At 39.0% G+C, this 21,763-nt stretch overlaps 1 protein-coding gene across 2 annotated transcripts in view; it reads right to left on the reverse strand.

The window, feature by feature from the left end:
• CADM1 (cell adhesion molecule 1) overlaps positions 1 to 21,763 on the reverse strand; it is a 416,015-nt gene that overhangs the window by 70,827 nt on the left and 323,425 nt on the right. For both annotated transcript variants that reach the window (XM_012659205.1, XM_012659204.1), the window contains exon 2: positions 569 to 715. In XM_012659205.1, the coding sequence (XP_012514659.1) occupies positions 569 to 715 (147 nt within the window). The remainder of the gene's footprint in view (positions 1 to 568; positions 716 to 21,763) is intronic.

Genomic DNA, 21,763 nt, shown 5'->3' on the forward strand with positions numbered 1-21,763 from the left:
CTCAAAGAACAATTTTTTCAAAAGATCTGATTCTTGCTCTTGCCAAGCCCTGACACCCATATGAACCATTTCTATTATACATAATTTAGTTTTGATTATTGGCTTTTTTTATATTATATTTGGAAAGATTTCAGCATATGGACACCTTCATATGCCAGAGGCTATGGTAAGAGAAGATTTGGTTTTATCTTTATAGGCACATATTGCCTTGAAAACTTAAATCTTCAACCAAACGGATTACCTTTCAGAATGCTGTATTTTCCTTGCCTTACCCTATTTGAGTTGTTTGTGTCAGCTAAGTATTTGGGACTCAATTGCAATTCACCTTGAATTACTACAATCAATTCCTATTGCAAAAGTAAGACGGCCTTACTTTTAAAAGGGACCATTCAAGGTTTCTATTAAGTAGAAAGATTATGATTGCCTGTCTCTTCTTCCCTCTAAAGAATTGACTAAACTTTAAGCATCTAACATTAAATTTAAAAAAGGTGGCCTTAGCAATCTCTTTATCAAGACAACATGTAGGAAAAAAAAGTTGCCGTCTCCTACTATGGGGATGGAAACTTACGCCTGAAGTCCCTGAAATAAATGGTCTGCCTGTTGGGATTCAGGAGTTGAATCACGGAGTCGTCGCTCTTATTGACTTGGCAGCTGATGGTCGCAACTTCTCCCTCGATCACTGTCACGTCTTTCGTAAACAAATTCTGTCCATCGCCTTAAGAAAAGGGGAGAGAAAGGTCAGAAAAAAATTTCCATCAATTAAAATGTGGTCAGTGCAATCAATTAAAATGAGAAATAAGAAGCATATTAGGAAATGAACACAAGTAGCAACATCTGGTATGGCTCTCATAGCTTTCTCCATAGTCCACAAAACGAGTCTATTAATCCAAGATAGATCCAGGGACAAAATACAACCGAGCCTGGAATCACCGTGCTCTCACAGAAGTGGTGATGCCAAGGTTTCAGCTTCTAGCACTTTGTACTAGTTGAGCAGTGTATGGAGGAGTAGTGGAAAGGTCCGAGTACTGACTTTTGTGAGGAGCTGAAGCTTTCAAAATGGAGTAGGGAAGATACATATAGTCAACCTTAGTTTATGTGTCCTTGCACTAAGCTATTTGGTCACCTCACAGAAAACTCGAAGGGCCACTTAATAGAAGGAGGTAGGAGGGTTCAATAAACAATCTCGTCTTGCTAGTGGATGCTGGCATTCCCAGTGGATAGGCAGTTCATTGTGTGGGAGTGAGGACCTAACCGACTATGACGCTTTGGGATCTCAGGAAAATCCAGGGAAGGCTTACAGCTCAGAATTTCTTACTCTGCTCTCAGAAACTCACACCTTCCTGACTCACCCAAAGCCCCAGGCAGCCCTGAAACGATGCCCCCTTCTGCAGATCCCCTTCCCCTAACCCCGCCAGCCATTTAGAAAATCTCTTTCAGAATATGTCAAAAAGTCAAGGCTTTCAGATGCCCTGATGTAAGGCTTATCTCCAGATCTGCTCTAGTTGGTTGCTTCTAAGATTAGTGACAGCAGCTAAGCCATCTCATGAATGTCCTAAGTGATCCACAGCACAGGTAGGAGGAGAGGAGAGTTCAATTTAGAAGCGAAGGATGAAGCAATTGTCAAGTGTTCAATTCTGTACCTGGCCCAGCAGGGGATACACAAGTGTATGACACTGTCCTAGCCTTTAAGAGGCTGCAATGAGCCAGGTGCAGTGGCTCACGCCTATAACCCTAGCATTTTGGGAGGCTGAAGTGGGAGGATCCCTTGAGGCCAGGAGTTTGAGATCAGCCTGAGCAACATAGTGAGATCCCATTTCTACAAAAAACAAACAAAAAACCCCAGAAAAATTAGCTGGGTGTGGTGGCATGCATCTGTGGTCCCAGCTACTTGGAGACTGAAGCAGGAGGATTGCTTAAGCATAGGAGTTGGAAGTTGCAACGAGCTTTGATGATGCCACTGCATTCCAGCTCAGGCAACACAGGGAGAACCTATCTCAAAAAAAAAAAAAAAAAAAAAAGCTGCAATGGTAATGTGGGTGAAAACTGATACCTAATCCCTACTTCTTTTTTCTTTTTTTTGAGACAGAGTCTCACTCTGTTGTCCGGGCTAGAGTGCGGTGGCATCAGCCTAGATCACAGCAACCTCAAACTCCTAGGCTCAAGCAATCCTATTGCCTCAGCCTCCCGAGTAGCTGGGACTACAGGCATGCGCCACCATGCCCAGCTAATTTTTTTTATATATTTTTAGTTGCCCAGCTAATTTCTTTCTATTTTTTTAGTAGAGACAGGGTCTTGCTCTTGCTCAGGCTGGTCTTGAACTCCTGAGCTCAAATGATCCACCCGCCTCGACCTCCCAGAGTGCTAGGATTACAGGCCTGACCTAATCCTACTTCTACGTACAGAACAGAAAGTGTGGTATGGGCAGCAGATGTAATGGTCAATCAGGAAGGAGAGAGAGAGAGACTGCTTTCTAGCTGTGTGATCTCAGGAAAATTATTTAAAGTTCCTGAGCCAGTTCCCCATCTGCAAGATGGGGATAGTCATTAAAAGCTATCTCTAGAGCTGCTGGGGGGATGAAGAAAGACAATAAATATAAAGCATTTAGCACTATGTCTAGCTTCTCATAAAACTGAACAAATGGTAGCTGCTGCTATCATCATCATCATCATCATCATCATCATCATCATCATCATTTCTCCAGACGTCAAATTCAAAGATTTATTAGGCTATTATGTGTTGGGAGTAATGTGGATACAAGAATAAAGGCTCACCATTCCTGCTCTCAAGGGGCTCCCTATGTAGCTGTTATATATCAACTCAGGGTAGCTTATTCACTCCTTAAAAAAACGTTGTCACACTAAGAAACAAAGGTCGAAGATAAATACTAATCTAAAAAAATTGAGACAGCATAAATAGAGTTGCAATTAGAATAAATGGAGGATTTCCACCTGCTATCGTATTTCTGCTGAAGGATCCTTTTTTTGGCAGGACACAGTGGGAAAGTGTGAGAAGGGGTGTCTGAGATGGCTCTAAGCCAAATCTACCTACAAATAGACCAGCCCCTGGCAGAGGATTAGAAGAAAGGAAACTAGAAGGATAAGGAAAAAAAAAATTATTAGAGCCACAGATAAACAAAAATTCCTGGTGCTTGAGGAGCAAACTAAAATGAAACCTGACCTTGAGCTCTATGATCCAGGGAATTAACCTGGGTGTGAGGACGCAGGCCCAGGGGCTTGTAGGGAGTGAGAGGGTAGATTTCCCTTTGCTTGATCCAGCAGTGGAAGCTTAGTGTGCTGAACAGCGTTGCAGAATAACAACAAAGAGAAAAGGTGATCAGAAAAAAATGAAGGGATGCTTATTTTTTCCTCAGTGGATTACTGTGCCAAACACGGAATTCAGAACCCAGCTAGAGGAAGCAGTTTAGTCCCAGACTTGAGAAAAGAACAAGGAGAAGGGAATTCCTGACAATCAATCGAGCTTTTCAAGGTGGTTTTGCTGGCCCTGGCAAAAGTGTGTGCAGAAAGGCCACCACCCTTACATCCTCAGGGTAACCCAATCTACTAAGAAAATTAAGGAAAAATTAAACTGCACGACTCAAGTGCTATAACTATCTTAAGTCATGGGACTTTCCTTAAGGAGAACAGAATACCAAATGGGGTCTTATTGGGTTGTGGGAGGGATTTCTTCTATCTAAAGGAAGTTTATTAGCAACACAAATAAGAATCTTCAATTTACAAAAGCTACATATGGAAAGGCAGCCTGATGACAGGCATTAATCCTTTCAACATTAAACCAAGGCCTTACAGATCCCTGTAGCCACTGAGACCTAAAAGCCAGTTGCAATTCAATTATGCTCTAATAGAATAGTTCCTGTGGAAATAACTATATGCTTTAATTCTAGCTCTTTATTCGAAATCCTAAGGCTAGTATATTCTGAGAATAGGATAGTAGCATACTATGTTCATATTAGGGCTATAAAACATTTATATAGGAATGGGAGCAGAGAGAGTTGACCGTAATTTTGTGTTTTAAGCAATGGAGATAATAAATGGAACCAGAGGTTTTTATTTGTTTTTCTCTAAAAAAGTCTAAACATTCTTAACTATTACTTATAATTAAGTAATATAAGACTAGACCATTTTAATGTGTCATTGCTGAGCAAATCATTCACGTAAAATTTTGCTATCTGCAAATTTTTGCCCTTGCTGCACTCTGGCACATAATGTTCTTTGCAGGTCCATGGTGGTATCACCATCATTACTGTATTATTTTTTCAAATTGCTAAGGCCAACCAAAAATTCACTGTCTCAGAAAATGCCAGTTCCTAGCTGTGTTAACATGGTTATAATACTAATGCTAAAAAATTATAAGCGATAATGAAATATTTTGCTGAAAGATATCAAAGTGCCTTGGCTGATGGTGGTGGCCCAAGGATGTCATTCTGTAAAAATTACCAATAAATTATATGGGTCAGCTGGACGGCAGTTGTATTAAACAGAGCTCCATCTTTTGAGGCACCATAAGATGGCTGAAATGGAATAATAATGACCTATTTATTTGAGGCAAAGGAAGTGAATGACAGTGATGAAAATATGGTATGTATGTCAGTACTCTTAACTGCCTGAAGCCTTTATGTAAAAATAATTTCTGCCCACATCCTCAAATATTTCTTCCAAACAGAAGGGTGCACTGTGACTTGATAAATTTCCCCTGGAAATAGGGATCATGACAATTAGGTTGTTACAAAACACAATTTGATATGTATGTAGCAGGATACAAACAGGCAACTTGGGTTCCTTTCTTAAAGAATCCGTTTTAAGAATCTTCCTGATTTTCTTAAAACTCAATTAGCAGATACACTGTTATGGCAGAAACAGCACATGTTCTGGGCATGTGCTACAATACATTGTAGCCATTAAATAAGGCTGTTAACAGCAAGGTAATTTATTTTAAAGGTGGAACAATGGCTGGCATGTGTAGACATTTTTGATTGCTAATCGGTCCATATTGGTGAGGTTTAAGAGACAGAATCAAACTGGATTTTCATTTATACCAGCAACTGTATTCCTTATAACTCCCCAATTTACCCCACAATTTCTAAAACTAAAACTATGGCCCTGGACAGGCCTCGTCACTCACAAGCAAGTCTCCTGCAGTAAACTAGAAGTTACTAGGACATTTATTATCACGATGAAGAGAAAGCTTTTTTCTGAAGATAAAATTCATTTTGATGGTTCGTAATGACCATGACAGCAGAGATGGGTAGGGCTGGCATAGGGGCAGGAGTACAGTTGGCATATAATCCCCTATTAATTTAATCTTCAATTAATATAGCTCACGGATTCTTTCCTAAAACCTCATTTTGTTATAAACTCCATTTCAATGGCATTACACAAAAGACTAGCATCAATGATATGGCCACCATAGGGAGGGGATGGGGCAACTCTTAAAGCAAAAACCTGAAAAGAGAACTGGGAAAGAGAATAAATGTTTATCCAGTGGTAGGCACCGTGCTAGCTACTTTACACACTTTTCCCTCTCAAACTCCTACAGTTTTCAAGATCCCCACTTTAAAGATTAAAAACCCGAGACTCGGATTTAAATAAGTTGCCTGATGTCATTCAGCTAAGTGGCCAACGTGGTGTTTGAACCCGGTTCTGTCAGATTCTGCGGCCCATACAGCTTGCACATTTCACTAGCCAGCATAGGGAGATGTTGCCAAGGTTCTCTTGGCTCTGCCTCGGAAAATTTACTTGTTTTTAAAGAGGGTTATTTCCCTATGAGCGACTTCTGATTTTTTTTATTTCCATAATTTATCCAGAACACAATTACACACTTTAAGATGAGAGAGAGACTGTCCTGAATGTAAAACACCTTGTTTACTACTGCTTTCTTCTTTCAGTGCTCAGCACTCGGCCCCTGGAGAAAGCCTTTATTACCAGTGCATGGCGGGCATTGGCCAGCACCAAGCGCTCTCGCCCCCGCTGCCTGGCTGTTCATAAATAAGGCACTTCATTTACACTGGGGGAGTCTCTCCAGTCAAGTCTATAATAAAAGGGCAAGTTACAGTTAAAACAGAATTCAGTTTATACTATGGCAACTATGTAAACTCCTACTGACACTGAGAAGCACCAATGACTCTTAACTGGGAAGACAGTTTGCCCAGAGAAAGAGCAAATAGTCTCCTGACCTACTCCTTTACAAGCAAAATCATATTAGGAAAACTTTTTTCTTTTTCTCTCTGCTATATGGAAGCCTGAAAATGACATTAAATCAGCACAGTCGTGTTGTCTAAATGGGCAGGAGTCAAACCAGAAATACAACTGTTTTTTTAAAAAAAATCATCCTGCTGCTGATCAATGTAGTTATTACTTTAAAAACCTCATCATAGTTCTTGAAATTTTACAGAAATGGAAGGCTCAGGGTTATTCATTCCTACCCTCGCAGGTTTCAAATTTTCAAAGAAGCACGGTTTGGGAAGCTTATTTTCTATAGGTGTGCGTGAGCCCTCTCTGACTTAAAGCTGCACATGGCTTGTCGTTTATGCTTATTTTTGTTGCATCCTATTTTTACAACCCTGTTCAGCAGTGGTCCCCAGCCTTTTTGCTACCAGGGACCAGTTTCATGGAAGACAATTTTTCAGTGGACTGGTGGGCATGATTCAAGCACACTACATTTATTGTGCAGATAAAGTCATTATCTGCTAATGACAATCTGTATTTGCAGCTGCTCCCCAGCACTAGCATCGCTGCCTCAGTTCCACCTCAGATCATCAGGCATTAGATTCTCATAAAGAGTGTGCAACCCAGATCTCTCATGCGCACAGTTTACAGCAGGGTTTTGCGCCTAATGCCCCTGCTGATCTGATAGGAGGCGGAGCTTATGTGGTGATGTGAGCGATGGGGAGTGGCGGTAAATACAGATGAAGCTTCCCATTCCACTGACTGGTACTGGTCCGCTGCCCAGGGTTTGGGTACCACAGCTGTTCAGGATGTGCCCAATTTGCAAGAACAATCTCTGCCCCTACCCGAATAAAACTATCACCAGCAGTGGCGCTGTAATTCCTGATAATGTTTCTGAGAGCTAGCACAAGGTTGAGTACATTTCAGGAAAAGAAAAAAAAAAAAAATAAGATTCTGCCGAAACCCAGAGGGAAAAATCCTTCTAACTGCATATGTTCCCCCAAGTCGACGTAAACACAGTGTTCACTACAAATCATTAACAAAGCCATTAAGATTTGATTTCTATCTGAGCAATTATTGTCAGCATACTTTGTACATTTCCTTTAAAAGACTCAATCCTATCTTTCAATTCATTAAACTGTTCCCTGCATTTACAGAGTTTTATATCAAGTCAGAAACCTATTTGAATTAATAAGAATTATAGTAAAAGTAATTTGAAAATAAATTATTCGGAGTTCAAGCCACGAAAACTTTTGATGAAAAAATTTAGTTCCATTTAAATATTACAGTAACATTTTTAGCCAACCAATGTGCAGGCAAGGGACAGTGAGAACGAGTGTCCAAAAAGAGGGGTCCATCAACTGTGGATTAAGGTTAAGGGTGAGACCTCTTCAACACAAATACAATTCTTTATTTCTAAGAGAGGCAATATTTCAACCTTCACGAGCACTTGAATATTTATTTAAAATCAAAAGCAATCAATCTGTCTGCTGTTTACAAAGCTTCTCTTAACCTTTTTGATCCTCATCTATGTTTCTGCTCTTCCAAACAGTTAAGTCGAATATGTTGATTGTCTGCTCCAAGGACTGTCCACTTAATGGTCAAAACAATTATGAATGAGAACCACACAGATCATAAGCTTAGAGATAACTGAAACTAAACCAACTCGACAAATGACTGAATGTATAAGAATATGTGACATTGACCCAAACATGTCATTTGTGTCACCTTCTTTTTCAGGGAGCCCTTATGGAATCAAGATCAATAGAACTGAAAGGAACACAGAGATCGACTCTCTCACTTTAAGACACCAAGGCCCAGGGAGGAGACCTGCCTAAAATCACATGCCAAGCGTGGGCACAGCCAAGAGCAGAGGCCAGATCTGACTGAGTCATCAAGGTATTTCTATTCTTGGCTATTTCTAAATAACATGTATTGATTTGTTTCTAATTACAAAAGCAATACATGCTCAAGGTTTTTGTTGTTGTTTTTGAAAGCTTTGTTTTACATAGTATTTATAACACTGCGCTATGGATTGGAGATGGTCAGATCTCATAACAACCTACTGCAACATAATTAGTGTTGTGTCACTTTAGCTTATGGAAGGAAAAAATATTGAATTTAATCTGATACTTTTATAATCAGTAAAAGGTGAGGCAAATTTTTGAAAAGCAAGTTAAAGAGTAATCCTCTTCAGTGCTGCTTTTTTCTTCAATTAAAATTATTGATTTCCCCTGAATACAAAACAAAAAATATCATCTGACACAACATTAAGCTATTCATGAATATTCTGTATACACATTCTTGTTTAGTAGACTAATGGCAAATTAACGTTCTCTATTTTAGCTTAAACACATACTATAGGTATGTTTGATTAGCATTGAATTCCAAAAGCTGATTACTATGCATGCTTTGATTATGTAATTACATAATAGAGTATAATGGCTCCTTTGGAGTCATTATGATCTATATGGCAAATATGTTGCAGTTTTGCTATAGCTTAAATACATGTTGAGATGACAGCTCATAACAAGGTTCCACTTTTCAGTCTTATCAGCTAAATGGGCATTTTCCCATTCATCCTAACATCTCCTTGACACCAATTAAGGTCTATTGTGTCAAGCTGCATACACTTTTGAGAAATTCCTTTTGTTTTCTTGGCATTCAAAAGAGGACATTAATTTTAAAAGCTGTATTAAGCAAAAAGCCTGGTTTAAAAAAAAAAAGGCTGAAATTTCATCCTTCATCCACCCTTTGAAAGATCTGCAGGGAATCACATCTAGTTCATTAATCACTGTTCAGACAACCACAAGGGGGTTAAAGATGGAATTTCACCTTTAACTCCAAAATGCACATGGAGGGAGAACAGCCAAGAATACTGATGCTTATGGTGGTGACTCACCACAGTGCATTCAGCTCAGGGTCCAACTGAACGCCAACCACACCAAGCTACACAAAGGCCCAGTGATGCAAATCTCATTTCTTCCAGTGTCCCTTACATTTTTAAGACCCTTTGGAGAGAGGCTGCTATGAAATAGCACAGCAAGACTTCTTCAGAGTCCCTAGACTGGGTTTTTGATGGATCCTTGGACAACAAAACTTACCCAGTGAATAGACTTCTGATAATTCCTCCCTCAACTTGCAAACTGGAAAGTAGTCAGGTTTTAAAATAGGAAAAAAAGTTATTGTAAAGACCTATATAAAGTTTTTCTTGTCCCCGTGAAATTCTTTAATCTCAGTTCCAAGGGGAGTTAGTTCTGCTTTTCTCTCCCGAGAGAATGATCCCTTACACCATGCCAGACCAGAGGTGACCCGAGTCTTAACTTTAAAGACTAATAAACGTCAAGCTATTTTTACCTTTATGTCTATTGGTTTTCAACATTAAGGCTGAAGAACTGAGGTCAAGCACAGTCCAACTTATATTTACATATAGGACGGGTATCTCTTTGTGAAAGAAAGCACTGATTAGATGTGTGAAAACTCTTTTCAAGGAATAACCGTGACAAAAGAAAGTAGTTACAGCATCCTTGCCTGTGCTATTTCAATTTCAACTACCACATTAGCCACCTTCCCTTTAAAAGACTCTGAGCTCAATACAACTTTTTAATCAGGGCCCACATCACTAAAAGGGCCAAGTAATTATGACGCTTAAGGTCTGAGCTGTCTGATCCCATAAAAGGAAGAGGTGCAATCCCCTCTATAGAATGTTTATGCGGAGTGACACCCATCCGCTAAACTCGAAGATCCGAATTAGCTTTTCCATTAAAATTCACTTATCAAAGAAGCAAACAGCAATAAAAGAAACAGGAATATAAAAATAAACCACAAAAGATAATAATAATCATTGAATTCTTTTGCTCTTCACATGGAAAGGTGAAAACCTTAGACTTTTTTTTCTCCTCTTGCTCCTTTTCATAGCTGGACAGGTTGCATGGCCTTTTCGTTCATAAACAAGATAGCATCTTTTTTGGAGAGAAGATAACCTGAAGAAAAACCCTCTCCAGTGGACAGGTTTTATAGGAATGAAAAGAGAGGAAAAAAAATAGAGGCCCCAAAGTAGAAAAGCCACTGTTTTATTTGCTTGTGGGATGGCATTGAAATCACCTTGTAGAAGAGTCATTTTAAGCCTGCTAAATCTGCTTAGAGGCTCTTGGGAGAAAGGGAGCTCTTAAAAAAATATTAATTAAAAAATAACCGCAGTGGTCCAACTCGGACTTTGGAGAAGAACAATCTGAAGACAGAGGCTTCTTATAAAACTAATTGTGTTGGCAAAGCAAGTAGTTTCTTCTCAATGGATTTGATTCTGTGATGCTCCTTTATGGCAAAAGAAGAATAAAAGAATAGTTTTAGATTGAGTTGCTGTAGTAGCAATTCAAAGCTGGGTATTGTTCCAGCATTTCGAAATACGTTTAAGTTTCTTTTAGACAAAATGGAGTTGTGCTGAAGGCCAGCTGTTGATCTTCTGCATCAACTACTTTGCTAATGGACTGGTAATATGATATTATATTCGCTGGGATATATTACATGACTGCTTTGTGGAGTGAAAACTAGTTGGGGAAAATTTCACTGTCTATGAGGGTGAACTATTGGGGAGAAAATCACATTCCAAAAGGGACAAAATTGTGTAGATAGCAGCTGATAGCTGGTGAAGCACAAACTCTCGTACCATCCAGGGTGGCAACTGTGGGACCCAAAGTTAGCTGAAGTCTGGGATAACAGAAATCAACTTTTAATTCACATATAGAACTATTTACATTTCCCCAACCACAAGTTATTCGCAACTAAAACAAAAGATTTATATGATCAAAACTCAAAATACATACTAAAATACTTGAAATCCATAAACAAAGATACAAATATTAGGTTCTACTATTTCTATAAAGATTTTAGGGAACTTGGACTTCTCTCTTAACCCAGATGGGATCTTAGTAGTCAAACCACTTATTTATACACTGTGGCAGCCTCTGTTGAGCTCTCGCTCTGTAAGAAAATATAATGTTGCCTTTTCCTAACCAAATAAAAAGAAAAATTTAGAATTTCAAAGCTATGGGAATGGCTGACTCTACTGCAGTCACTCTACTTTAATTGATATTTGTCAATTCCCCCGAGTCTTAAGCACATCAGAGATGTAGACAGATCACAATAATTGCCATTACTAGTTAGTCCTCTACAAAAATTCTTTAAATTGAATTTCCTCAGAACCCCAACCTCAAGACTCGATGGAGATGGCATGTGCATTTCCCTTATTTTAATATACCCCGCTCTTAAGCAACCAATTTAATACCATTTTCCCTTTGATAAAAGGTACCATGATTAAACTTGGGTCACTTTTTGCTTCAACTCACTAAAAGCTGTTTTTTTTTTTTTCCTTTTACATTTGCCTCCAGGGTGTTAAAAGATTAACAATTAGTGTAAGATATTTAAAATCACAAGGCTATAACATGTAACAATAATTACTACACACAGGGAAGAGAAGGGAAGTGGCTGCTACTCTCCACGTCTGGAGGCAAGAAAAACAAATTATTTCATTTCCAAAGTGCTTATTATTATTATTAATTTTTTAATATCAAGAAAACTCCTGCTATTATTCGAAGGGGGCATTACTTAACAATAGCTAATACATTTCTTAAATGTTTTCTATGTGCAAGGCACTATGCTACTTTTTTTTATTTTACATTATCTTATTTAAACTTCACAACAGTCCTATGTGGTTCAATATCTTATCATCCCCATTATACAGACAAGGAAACTAAGATCTAGATACATTAAATAAGTGATTGGAATCAATATCTGAACCTGGGTCTATTAAACTCTAGATCTGGTGCTATTAACAATTATACTATATTGATTAGCTGAAAAGACATTAAGCTTTATGATACTAAAAGAACGGAGGAGAACTAATGGAAGAATCTGCAGTATCTCATTTATGTGACTCGGGAATAAAACTAAAGTAACAGTCTGAACATATAAAGGGATTTGAAGATAAACAGCCAATCTATCAGCAATCAGCATGCTCCAATAGGCGACACTGATAAAATTAGCTCTATAATCAGAACCTAACTACTGGGTCTTTAGTATTTAGAGAGGAGATGTCTGTTCTGTCGAACGATCTGGACTCGAAAGGCAGCTCAACTCGAACTTCCGGCATTTACAGTACCTGCTTCAAGGGCATTCATTAGCATTGACAGTCAACGTGACTCAAATTTGGCTGTAATAGCAGTCTCTCTCTGCATCTCCTCGTTCATTTTTCCTGCCAACAAGAGCCATTGAAAACCTTCCAAATTTAAAGCTTAGAGCCGACAGGACAAGCAAGTAAGGATATCAGTTGGAACACATCAGATATGGACTCAGAGTGAATGTCAGTTTTTCAAGTGACATTACTACAGAAACAGAAAATGGGCAAATGGGAGGGGATAAGTGTTTCCTATTCTTATTCTAGAGAGTGTTCTGTGTGTGTGTAACGTGGTTTGTTCAAGAACCAGCTGTAAATCCGTGATAATCATCATGCTGAATAATGCTGCAATATCCAACTTACTCACATCTCCTACCAGGAAGCCAAGTAGCTTTGGACTATTATATGAAACAACAGTTTCTTAGCTGGAAAATTGGGTTCCGTGACTAAGGCCCTTGTTGCTGAGTTATTCAATCTGTCATCTGTCAATCATAAAACAAGTGGTGTTTTTGTTTTTTTTTTTGAAAAAAAAACCTCTGGGCTCTTGAGTTGCTGGTCCCAGCTGAATCTGGGAAGAAACATACTAGAGTTAGGAAGCTCTTTTATGCCAAGGTTTGATGAAGGGATTGCATATGGAGAAAAGCCAGTAGCCCAAGGAGATTCGAGTTTCTACTCTCACGCTTGGTGTCTATGTCAGTCAAATATGCACAATAACTATCCAAATTGGTGCTATTATCAAAATAACTGATTAGTATCATCCAAATGTGGGCTGTGATAAGTGATAAGGACATTACCTGTGATTTGTTTTTTACTAGTAAGGGGGCAGCCAAGGAGAAATGAAAAGACCATCAGACTTGGAAAACAGGAACTTTTGCAACAGCTCCGAGCTTACTGGTGGTGAAACCAGGAAAAACTCTGAAACTCCGAATCTGTTTCTATATTTTAAAATGGGTAAATGGTGTCTCTCCAACAGGGTTATTATTAAGAATCAAGTGTGGAAATGCATATGGCAGTATTTTGTAGGTTCCAAAAGTGCTAAATAAAAGATTATAATCTTCTCTTCCAAATTCTTCATCAGCAGCATCACCATCTATGCAACCTCTATCTATATTACTAGGACCTTGTGCTCTTTCATCATCTGCTAGAATGTTTTTCAATTTCAGAGGTTTAGCTATTATATTAATATTTTTTTATTTTAAGGCTATCTAAAAAGCAGAGGGTAAATTAAAATATCTTCCTGAAACATTTTTGTTGAATTGCAAACTAAAACCACCATATGTGTGAAAAATATAAGGTAAATAGCAGAGGTAGGCAGAGGACTGGACATTTGAAATTGCATCTATAGCATTAAAAACATGACTTATTTCCTGGGTTCCCTTCCTTCCTGTATAGGCCCATAAGTAGTTCAAAGAGCAATCTCCATGTTCTAAGGGTGTGCAGGGTGACCAGTGTTAGGTCAGTAATGCAACACAGCATCCTCCCTGGAAAACCTCAACAATCAACATCTCAGGTACCTGGCATCCTGAAGGAACATGATCATCCACAAAAGTCAGCTTTTCATATAACTGTATCTCTCTTTAAATGCCAAAATTAAAACTAAATGAAACAAAATAAAAATCATGCAAAAACTTGCTGACTTCCCCACTTTCTGTGCTCTATGCTTCTATACAGAGAGGATGCCATGAGTTACTGAAGTATGTAGTTGGCCCTTCTCTGAATAGTCTTAGCCTGTTAGGCTTGCATGTGTCCTCTGCTGCTTCCCTCCAATGCTGACTGTCACTTCTCACAGATAATTTCTTCCTTTATTACCAAGTGCAAGAGCTTTGAGAAAGCTACTGGGTGTTGAGACCTTTCCTGCTTACTAATGAGTTCCTGGGTGTGTCTAAGATGTTTGGGGTCTCTAGAAACCTAACCTTCACTAAGTGGTGTGCTCCTGTGGCATGCAGGGGTGTCATTTTCCCCCTTCATTTGACACTGAAGAAAGAAAAGTTGCACAGACAAAATTTAATTAATAATAATATTTGGTTTAGTTTTGACAACCATGTTCTGACACTAGTAGATATTCTTAGGTTAAAAATATACCCTTGAATGCAGGAAGTAAATCAATACTTAATTGGTGACTGATACTAGTTTATTATTGACATTAATTTCTTATTTTATTACTTGACCAAATCCACCTATTACTAATCTATTCATAAAAGCAGGAAAAGTGATCATGGAAGAATTCCTACTTGTCCTTCGGGATTGAGCTCAAGGCCATTAGCTTTCTCTATGAAGCTCTGATGACTCACCAGGTGTCTTGACTTCTGACATTCTCCGTATGCGTCTCAGTCTCAGTCCTCATTCCACTGTTCTGTGATCGTTGGTTTATAGGCTTATTTCCTTCATTAGATTTTGATTTGGGTTCAATCCTAGCTCTGCCAGTTATTAGCTAGACCTTGGGAAAGTTACTTAAGCTCTCTAAGCCTCAGGTTTCTTACATGTAAAATGGGTATAAAATATCTCATCAGATAATTTTGAGGACCAAATGGGATAATCCATGTATTAATATTTGTACAGCACGAGTTCTAGAAAATAGGTTGTATGCCAATAAAACATACTTAATACTATTATTTTAATTATTTTTAGCTCCTTGAGAGCAGTCACACTATCTTACTCATCTTTCTATTCCCAAAGCATAATACAGTGTCAGCTTATAGAGCAGTTGTTCAATAAATGGTTGTTGAATAAAGTAACTAAATGAAAAGTTGTTTTAAGACTTCATAACTGCTAGGCACTCTCATGTTTTTAGATAACTGGTCCATATAACAGCAAACATATTAAGTTGCACCCATATCCCACATTAAATATAATTTTAAATTAAAAATTTTAAAGGACTTTTATAATTTTGCTTTTGAGATTATTATTCTGAAGCCAACACTTTTCTTTTCCTTCTCTCAAAAATTTTCACAAGGCTCTGGAAAGAAACAGGCCCCAGTATTGTGCCTACAACGCTCAATGGAGAAAACAGTCCTGCTTTAAGAAAGAAGTCAGTTCCTGGCCAGGCGTGGTGGCTCACGCTTGTAATCCTAGCACTTTGGGAGGCCAAGGCAGAAGGATCGCTTCAGGCCAGAAATTTGAGACCAGCTTGAGCAAGAGTGAGGACCCTGTCTCCACAAAAAAATAGAAAAATTAGCGGGTGGTGGTGGTGTACCTATAGTCCCAGCTACTCCGGAGGCTGAGGCAGGAGGATCGCTTGAGCCCAGGAGTTTGAGGCTGCAGTGGGCTATGATCACTCCACTGCACTCTAGCCTGAGCAACAGAGTGAGACTCTGTCTCAAAAACAAAGGAAATTGGTTCCTAATACTGCGAGATACACACATACACACACACCACTGACGACACAATGTGATAATACCTGTAAGTCACAAGTTACTAATGTGCTATGGGAACCACAGAAAAGGGAGGACTGACTCAGTCAGGGTGGGGGTGTAGATTTGAAAGGGAGGGAAGAAAGGGGAGAAATTTGAAAGGAGGACCATGGCATGTTTAGAACAATGTGAAGAGTACAGCGTGCTCTCAAAAGTGACAGGGAGGGATGCTTTCTGGAAAGGTCATTAGGTCCAGATACTGAAGGACACTGTATGCCAGGCTAGGGAATTTGCACTTTATCTTGTAATTAATAGGGAGCCATTAAGTGATTTTAATCCAGGGAGTGATATGATCACACCTGTATTTTGAAAGGTAACTTCTATGTGGAGAGGGGAGGGGAGACTGGAGGAAGGAAGAGGCTGGAGTCAGGAAGATCAGTTAAGAGACTTCTGCCTGGGAGTACTGAGGAGCTGATAAGAGCCAGGTAAAGGAGTACGGAGAGGAGAAAGCAGAGCTCAGGCTGTGAGGAAGAGAGAGCAAGGAGGAGTGAAGAGGATGTGGAAGTTAGGCACGTGGGCTTTGCCATCAGTCAGTTTTCCCCTCTTAAAGGGAACTGAGTATTCCTTAGTCACCTCTACTAAACTCCAGTCAATGTTTAGTGGCCTTCTAAGGAAAGACAGCAAAGAACTAACCTTAGAAATTAAAAAGCAAAGGACACATTCATCCTCAACACTTCTGTCATTCACTACTGAGATAGGTTTTTGTAGCACCCACTTACACCAAAGATATAATTAGGAAACCTCCCCCAACTCTTGCCCCAGGGCCTTGCTATTCAGTGTGGCTGACCAGCAGTTTTGACAGTCCCTGGGAGATTATTAAAAATGCAGAATCTCAAACTCACACCAGACCTACTAAGTCAGACTCTGCATTTTAACAAGAGACTTAGTTAATTCTTATGCATATTAAAGTTTGAGGAGCTCTGCCTTAGAGCACATTAATTCTAATCACTCTTTTATATCACGATCATAAACAGACTAATGACTTAACCAAGGCAGATCTTAGAAAGAGGAGTGTTCTTAGACAACTTGTTCAAAGGAAACTGATGAATCTCAGCATGACATGGGATAAAGAAGATCATAAATCCCCACTACCCAGTCAGGTCAGTTTCCAGGGAGAAACATGTTTACAAACAAATTTTTAAAAATTCAAGTTTGCATGAAGATAAATTGGTGTGGATCACTGATAAAGTCAATAGGAAACAGAATCTAGCATTCTTCCTCAAGGTGCATACAACAACCACGACACAAAGAAAAATCCTTTCCCAAAGCTGCCAGCTGACTGCGACCAAAGCAAATAGATTATTGTGCATTTAGCTGCAAAAACGACTACTAGCCGGTGCTCTCACACTTAGTGGGGTTTGTCAGTTCACATGCTGTAGTACCCTAGTTAAATTTTTGCTTATTTGGTGTTATCGTTACTGTGTGTTTTGTGTTTGTAAGCACTGAGCCAATGAAGACAAAAACAACAAATAGGGAAATAAAGCAAGTGGTCTAAAATGAAAACCGAAAAGAGACTGCAGAGGTTTGTTATAAAAGAGGTGAAATTTTTCAACTATACGATTGGGAGGCAAGAAAAAATAGAAGCTCTACTACCCATTACAGCCAGCCTTTTCACTCTGTCGAGCAAATAGTATTTGCTGCGAAAATATAGGTAACAGCATAAACAGAAGTTTAAGAGAAATAAGAGTCTTAAGCTTGAGGCAGAAAGAAACAGGCTTGGAGCCTTGTAGAATGCTTGGATGAAGGAAAGGTAAACACAGTTTCACTTTTACACAGCCTCTTAATGAACATCCATGGATCAGCCTGGACCAATGGCCTTGTTCTCAGTTGCTAGTGTGAATGTGCCTTGTGCCATTCGGATACAGGCTAACACAGCATCCTTAGCAGCTGCTCACAGGAGGAAATGACATTTACCTTGAAAGCAAAGAATTCATCTTAGAGTAAGAATCTCAGTTTCGGGGAGGTTCTTTGCTATTACTCCGAAATTTTATACACCTAGAACTTCAACTCTTAAGTTTTCTAATAAGGTTTTTTTTGGGGGGGGGGGTAGGGGTGGGGAGAGAGAGAGAGCAGCAAAATGGTCATTGCCATGTTCTAGTTCCTATTCTTCCTGTTCTTTTAACATGCGGCAATTGCAACTGGTTCATACTTCTTCCTTCCTCTAGCAAATTTGTTCTTGTATGAAAGCTTTCAGCATTTCTTACCACTGGTGCACCCAGATGCCTCCACTGCAATGGGAGCAGATCTCTGAACAGCTTTCTGCTGGGTTACTAAAGTGCAGTTTCAGAGAGAATAATGTCCTGAATTTTGGTCTCTTAAAAAAGTCGTTAGGTTTATGGGCAGTCATGCTTGTCACATTTAGAGTGTGAATTACGTACTTCATGGAAACCCAGTTAAACCCCCACAGTTGTGCACAGCCATAATTTCTGCAGAACAAGCACCAACAATTGAGGAACTTTATTACTACTACTTTTCATGTATAAGATGCCAAAATCAACCCTTTCAATATTATAAGGTAGTTTTTCTTTTTTAAAAAGTTTTTTTTAAATAAAGAAAAAGAAAAAAAGAAAACCCCAAATGGGCTACTTGCTGTTCTATTCACTTTTTAGATTTGTCAATTTTTTGAGTGACTGCCAGCACCAGGGACTCTTTGTAGCACCTTGTACTTGGGATATAATAAAAACATGAAATGATTAAAAATACTGTGAGTGTAACTGCAGAAGGGACTATATATTCTGGGCCCCAAGGAAGGCCGTTTCTTTGCAGAATCAGACAGACTCCATTTATGTTATTAAATTGTAGCACTATTCACTGTCCAGGCTGGAAGCTCCCCGACATGTCAAAAGCACTAAATATGTCCAAAGCACACATTAGAATCTTAACCTTTAAAATGCTGGTATTTTCCAGCCTTGTAAACCAGAGGAACATAGAACTTAGCATATCCAATTCTATGACATCTTTTACGTGTCAAAAATGTTTATCTGTCAAAAAATGATGATTTTCACCACTAATTCACCTATGAATCAAAGAAGTATGAAGAATGCAGAGCTTATGAACAGAATAAATTATTAGTATTGGAGCCCAAGAATTTGCATTCCTAATGAGCTCCCAGATGATTCTGAAGCTGCTGCTGCAGGGCCCACACTTTGAGAATTGGCATACATAATCACACTGAATCCTTCACCACCCATTCAAGTATTATCACGTCTGTTTTACAGATGAGGAAACTGAGGCTCAGAGAGGGGCTCTACCACTTACTAGCTGTAGAAACTTGGGCAAGTTACCTGACTTCTCGGGCCTTCGTGAGGATGACCATTTGCATTAGGACTGCTCTCCTGGCCAGATCTCGTCCTTCCCGTGTAAACGTCCCCCTGACTTTATCCGAATGTTAATCCATGTCCCTTTTTTTCTACTGCCCATTACTAGTACCATATCAGCTCAGATTTATGATCTGCCAGCAGTGTTGTGATTAGATGTCATCCCTGTCTTTCTATTACTCCGATATTGATAGATAAAATTCTGTGGTGATGCATCACCTGCCCTTTCAAAGGTTACTGCCAGCAGATGCTAGGAATCAATACAGTTCTTATCTGTCACAAACCACAAGAAAAGCATGGTAAACAAGGCTCAATGAAAGGCCTGTGAACAGGTCAAAGAGAGAACTCTGAGATGCACTGCGTCACCAGTTTTGTTTCCCAAGCTGCTCCAGAACCCAGCTTTACCAGGTCTCAACTGTCTAAGATTCAGGCCATATCATACAGTGGTGCTGAGACTAGGCCCTGGGTCCAATTCCATCTCTGGTGACCCTTGTTGTGGGCACTGGCCACTGAGGCCAAGAGGTTAAGGCTCTATTTTTATTATAAAATGTTACCAAGATCAGGAAGATATTTGAGTTCTTTGGAGGTGAGTACTAAATAAATCTAAGGAGATGTGGTAGGTTCACTTATACTTTTTCTCCATCCATCTTTCAAATAGGAAGAGTCCCAGTTTAGGGGGAAATGTAGATAAAAATACAGTCTTTTTTATTTTTCAGATGCTTATAGCTCAAAGCATTAAGAAAAACAGTTATAGTTATAGGTATAATAGTTACAGGTGTCCTAGAAAGCTGTTTGTTTTTTAAAAGAAATGCAAGTCAACTTTCTAGCTTGATTTTTTCTTCCCCAAGAGAAGAGTTGCTTTACCTACAGAACAAAGCAGTGCTAGGGTTTCCACCTACCTGTTAAGAGTCTGCCCGGTTAGGGCTGAATTCAGCCCCAGGGGAGTCAAAGGAAGGGTTCCTCCAAACACTGTAGAGTAGAAATCTTGCCATCTAAAGATCTCCTCTTGAACTCTTCCTTTTCACCTCCCTCTCTCACTACTCCTGGCTCCATGCCCTTCCCAGCTCATTCCCGCCAGACTCCCCTTTGCTCAGCTCCATCTCAAACTCTGGGGCCTCAGTCACTTCACTCGTTTCTCCACCAACGGATCCATCTCCAAGATGATGGCTCTTCTTGCCCCTCTTGTTTTAATGTGCTGGGACTGGCCTCTCTGGCTTAGCCTCAGGACAGCCTCTAAGGATCCACGCGCACAGAATAAGTCCGGGTGGGTAGGGCACTGTAAGAACTGTTCCCTTCCTAGCTTGTAACCTTGGCGCATTGTATCAGGCAATATGTGGCCAGTGGGCCTCTATCTTTGTGCCCGAGTGGCCGAGGCCAGGCCAGTGTTCAGAATAATGAGGGGTACGGTTGCTGAAAAGACATTAGGTCAAATGGCCACATGAAAAATGACCGACACTGATATATGAGGGGCTCTGCTTATTTACCATGTTGTAATCAATTTTAAGAAAAAGATTTCCAAATGCTTCTAATGAGACCATCGGTATCTTTTAGGAATTTGCAATGTACAGTTTACCCACTTGCTACGTAGGCCAAGTACTTTTCCATGCCTAAGACTTACAAGCTGTGGGAGAGGAACCATGAGGTGGGCTAAATGTCATGAGGGTACACCAATTATGGACACAGTGTTTCTTCCTATATAAAACCATCAAAGATATGATTTAAAAACATACCGAGAAATGGTACACAGAAATAAAGCTGATATGAAATTACTATTTAGCTATACAAGAAGACTTTGGGTGCCTTTCCTAAGCTCTAGAAGGATTCTCATTTTAATTAAAGCATTTGTTATTCAACCCATACATTAGGAGTCCTAGGACCTCTACACCACTACTTTCAAGAACTAATGCCTCTCTCAAAAATTAACACTGAACTGTTTTATTCTAATTATAAAAATCATACACACTCATGGTAGAAAAAATAAAACAAAGAAGTATAAAGAAAATCTCATAATCCCACAACTCTGAGATTATTACTAATATTTTAATGTATTCCTTTTCATTTCCATATATGAGGTGTGTATGTGTATGTATATACACACATATATATTAATATAAATTCCATAATTTTAATTACTGTATTATAGCCCATCATATAAAAATACCAGAAGTCATTTAACCATCTCCCTTTTGTTATATATATATAGATTGTTTCTAAGGGTTTTTTTTCTAAGAATGCTGCAATGAAAATAGTTTTATATAAATATTTGTTCTGTTTTTAGCATATTTAGAGAACTTTCTAACATCAAAAATTTCATGCACTCCAATAAGATATTTTTACTATTCAGTTTTTAAAAATTACAACAGCATGTATATACTTTGTGTCACACATTTTTTGTTGTCAGATAAAACTTGAAACAACAATAATTCCAACCCAAAAGGATTTGAGGACCCCTATATTCCATACGAAAACTCTGTAGCACCATCTAGGATCTGAGACATATGAAAAAAAAACTTCCACTACTCTTACTTCTAAGGCACTTACTTTTAAGGCATTTAGAATATAAGAGGATGAAATCAACTTCAAAATTTAAGGCATTAAGTATGTCCTTCCCATAAAAAACACTGAATACACTTTAAATGAAGGATTAAACAACAGGCCTACTCATATTACAAAGGATGATCA

This window comes from Propithecus coquereli, unplaced genomic scaffold (genome assembly GCF_000956105.1).
Source record: "Propithecus coquereli isolate 6110/MARCELLA unplaced genomic scaffold, Pcoq_1.0 Scaffold6, whole genome shotgun sequence".
Taxonomy (NCBI): Eukaryota; Metazoa; Chordata; class Mammalia; order Primates; family Indriidae; genus Propithecus; species Propithecus coquereli.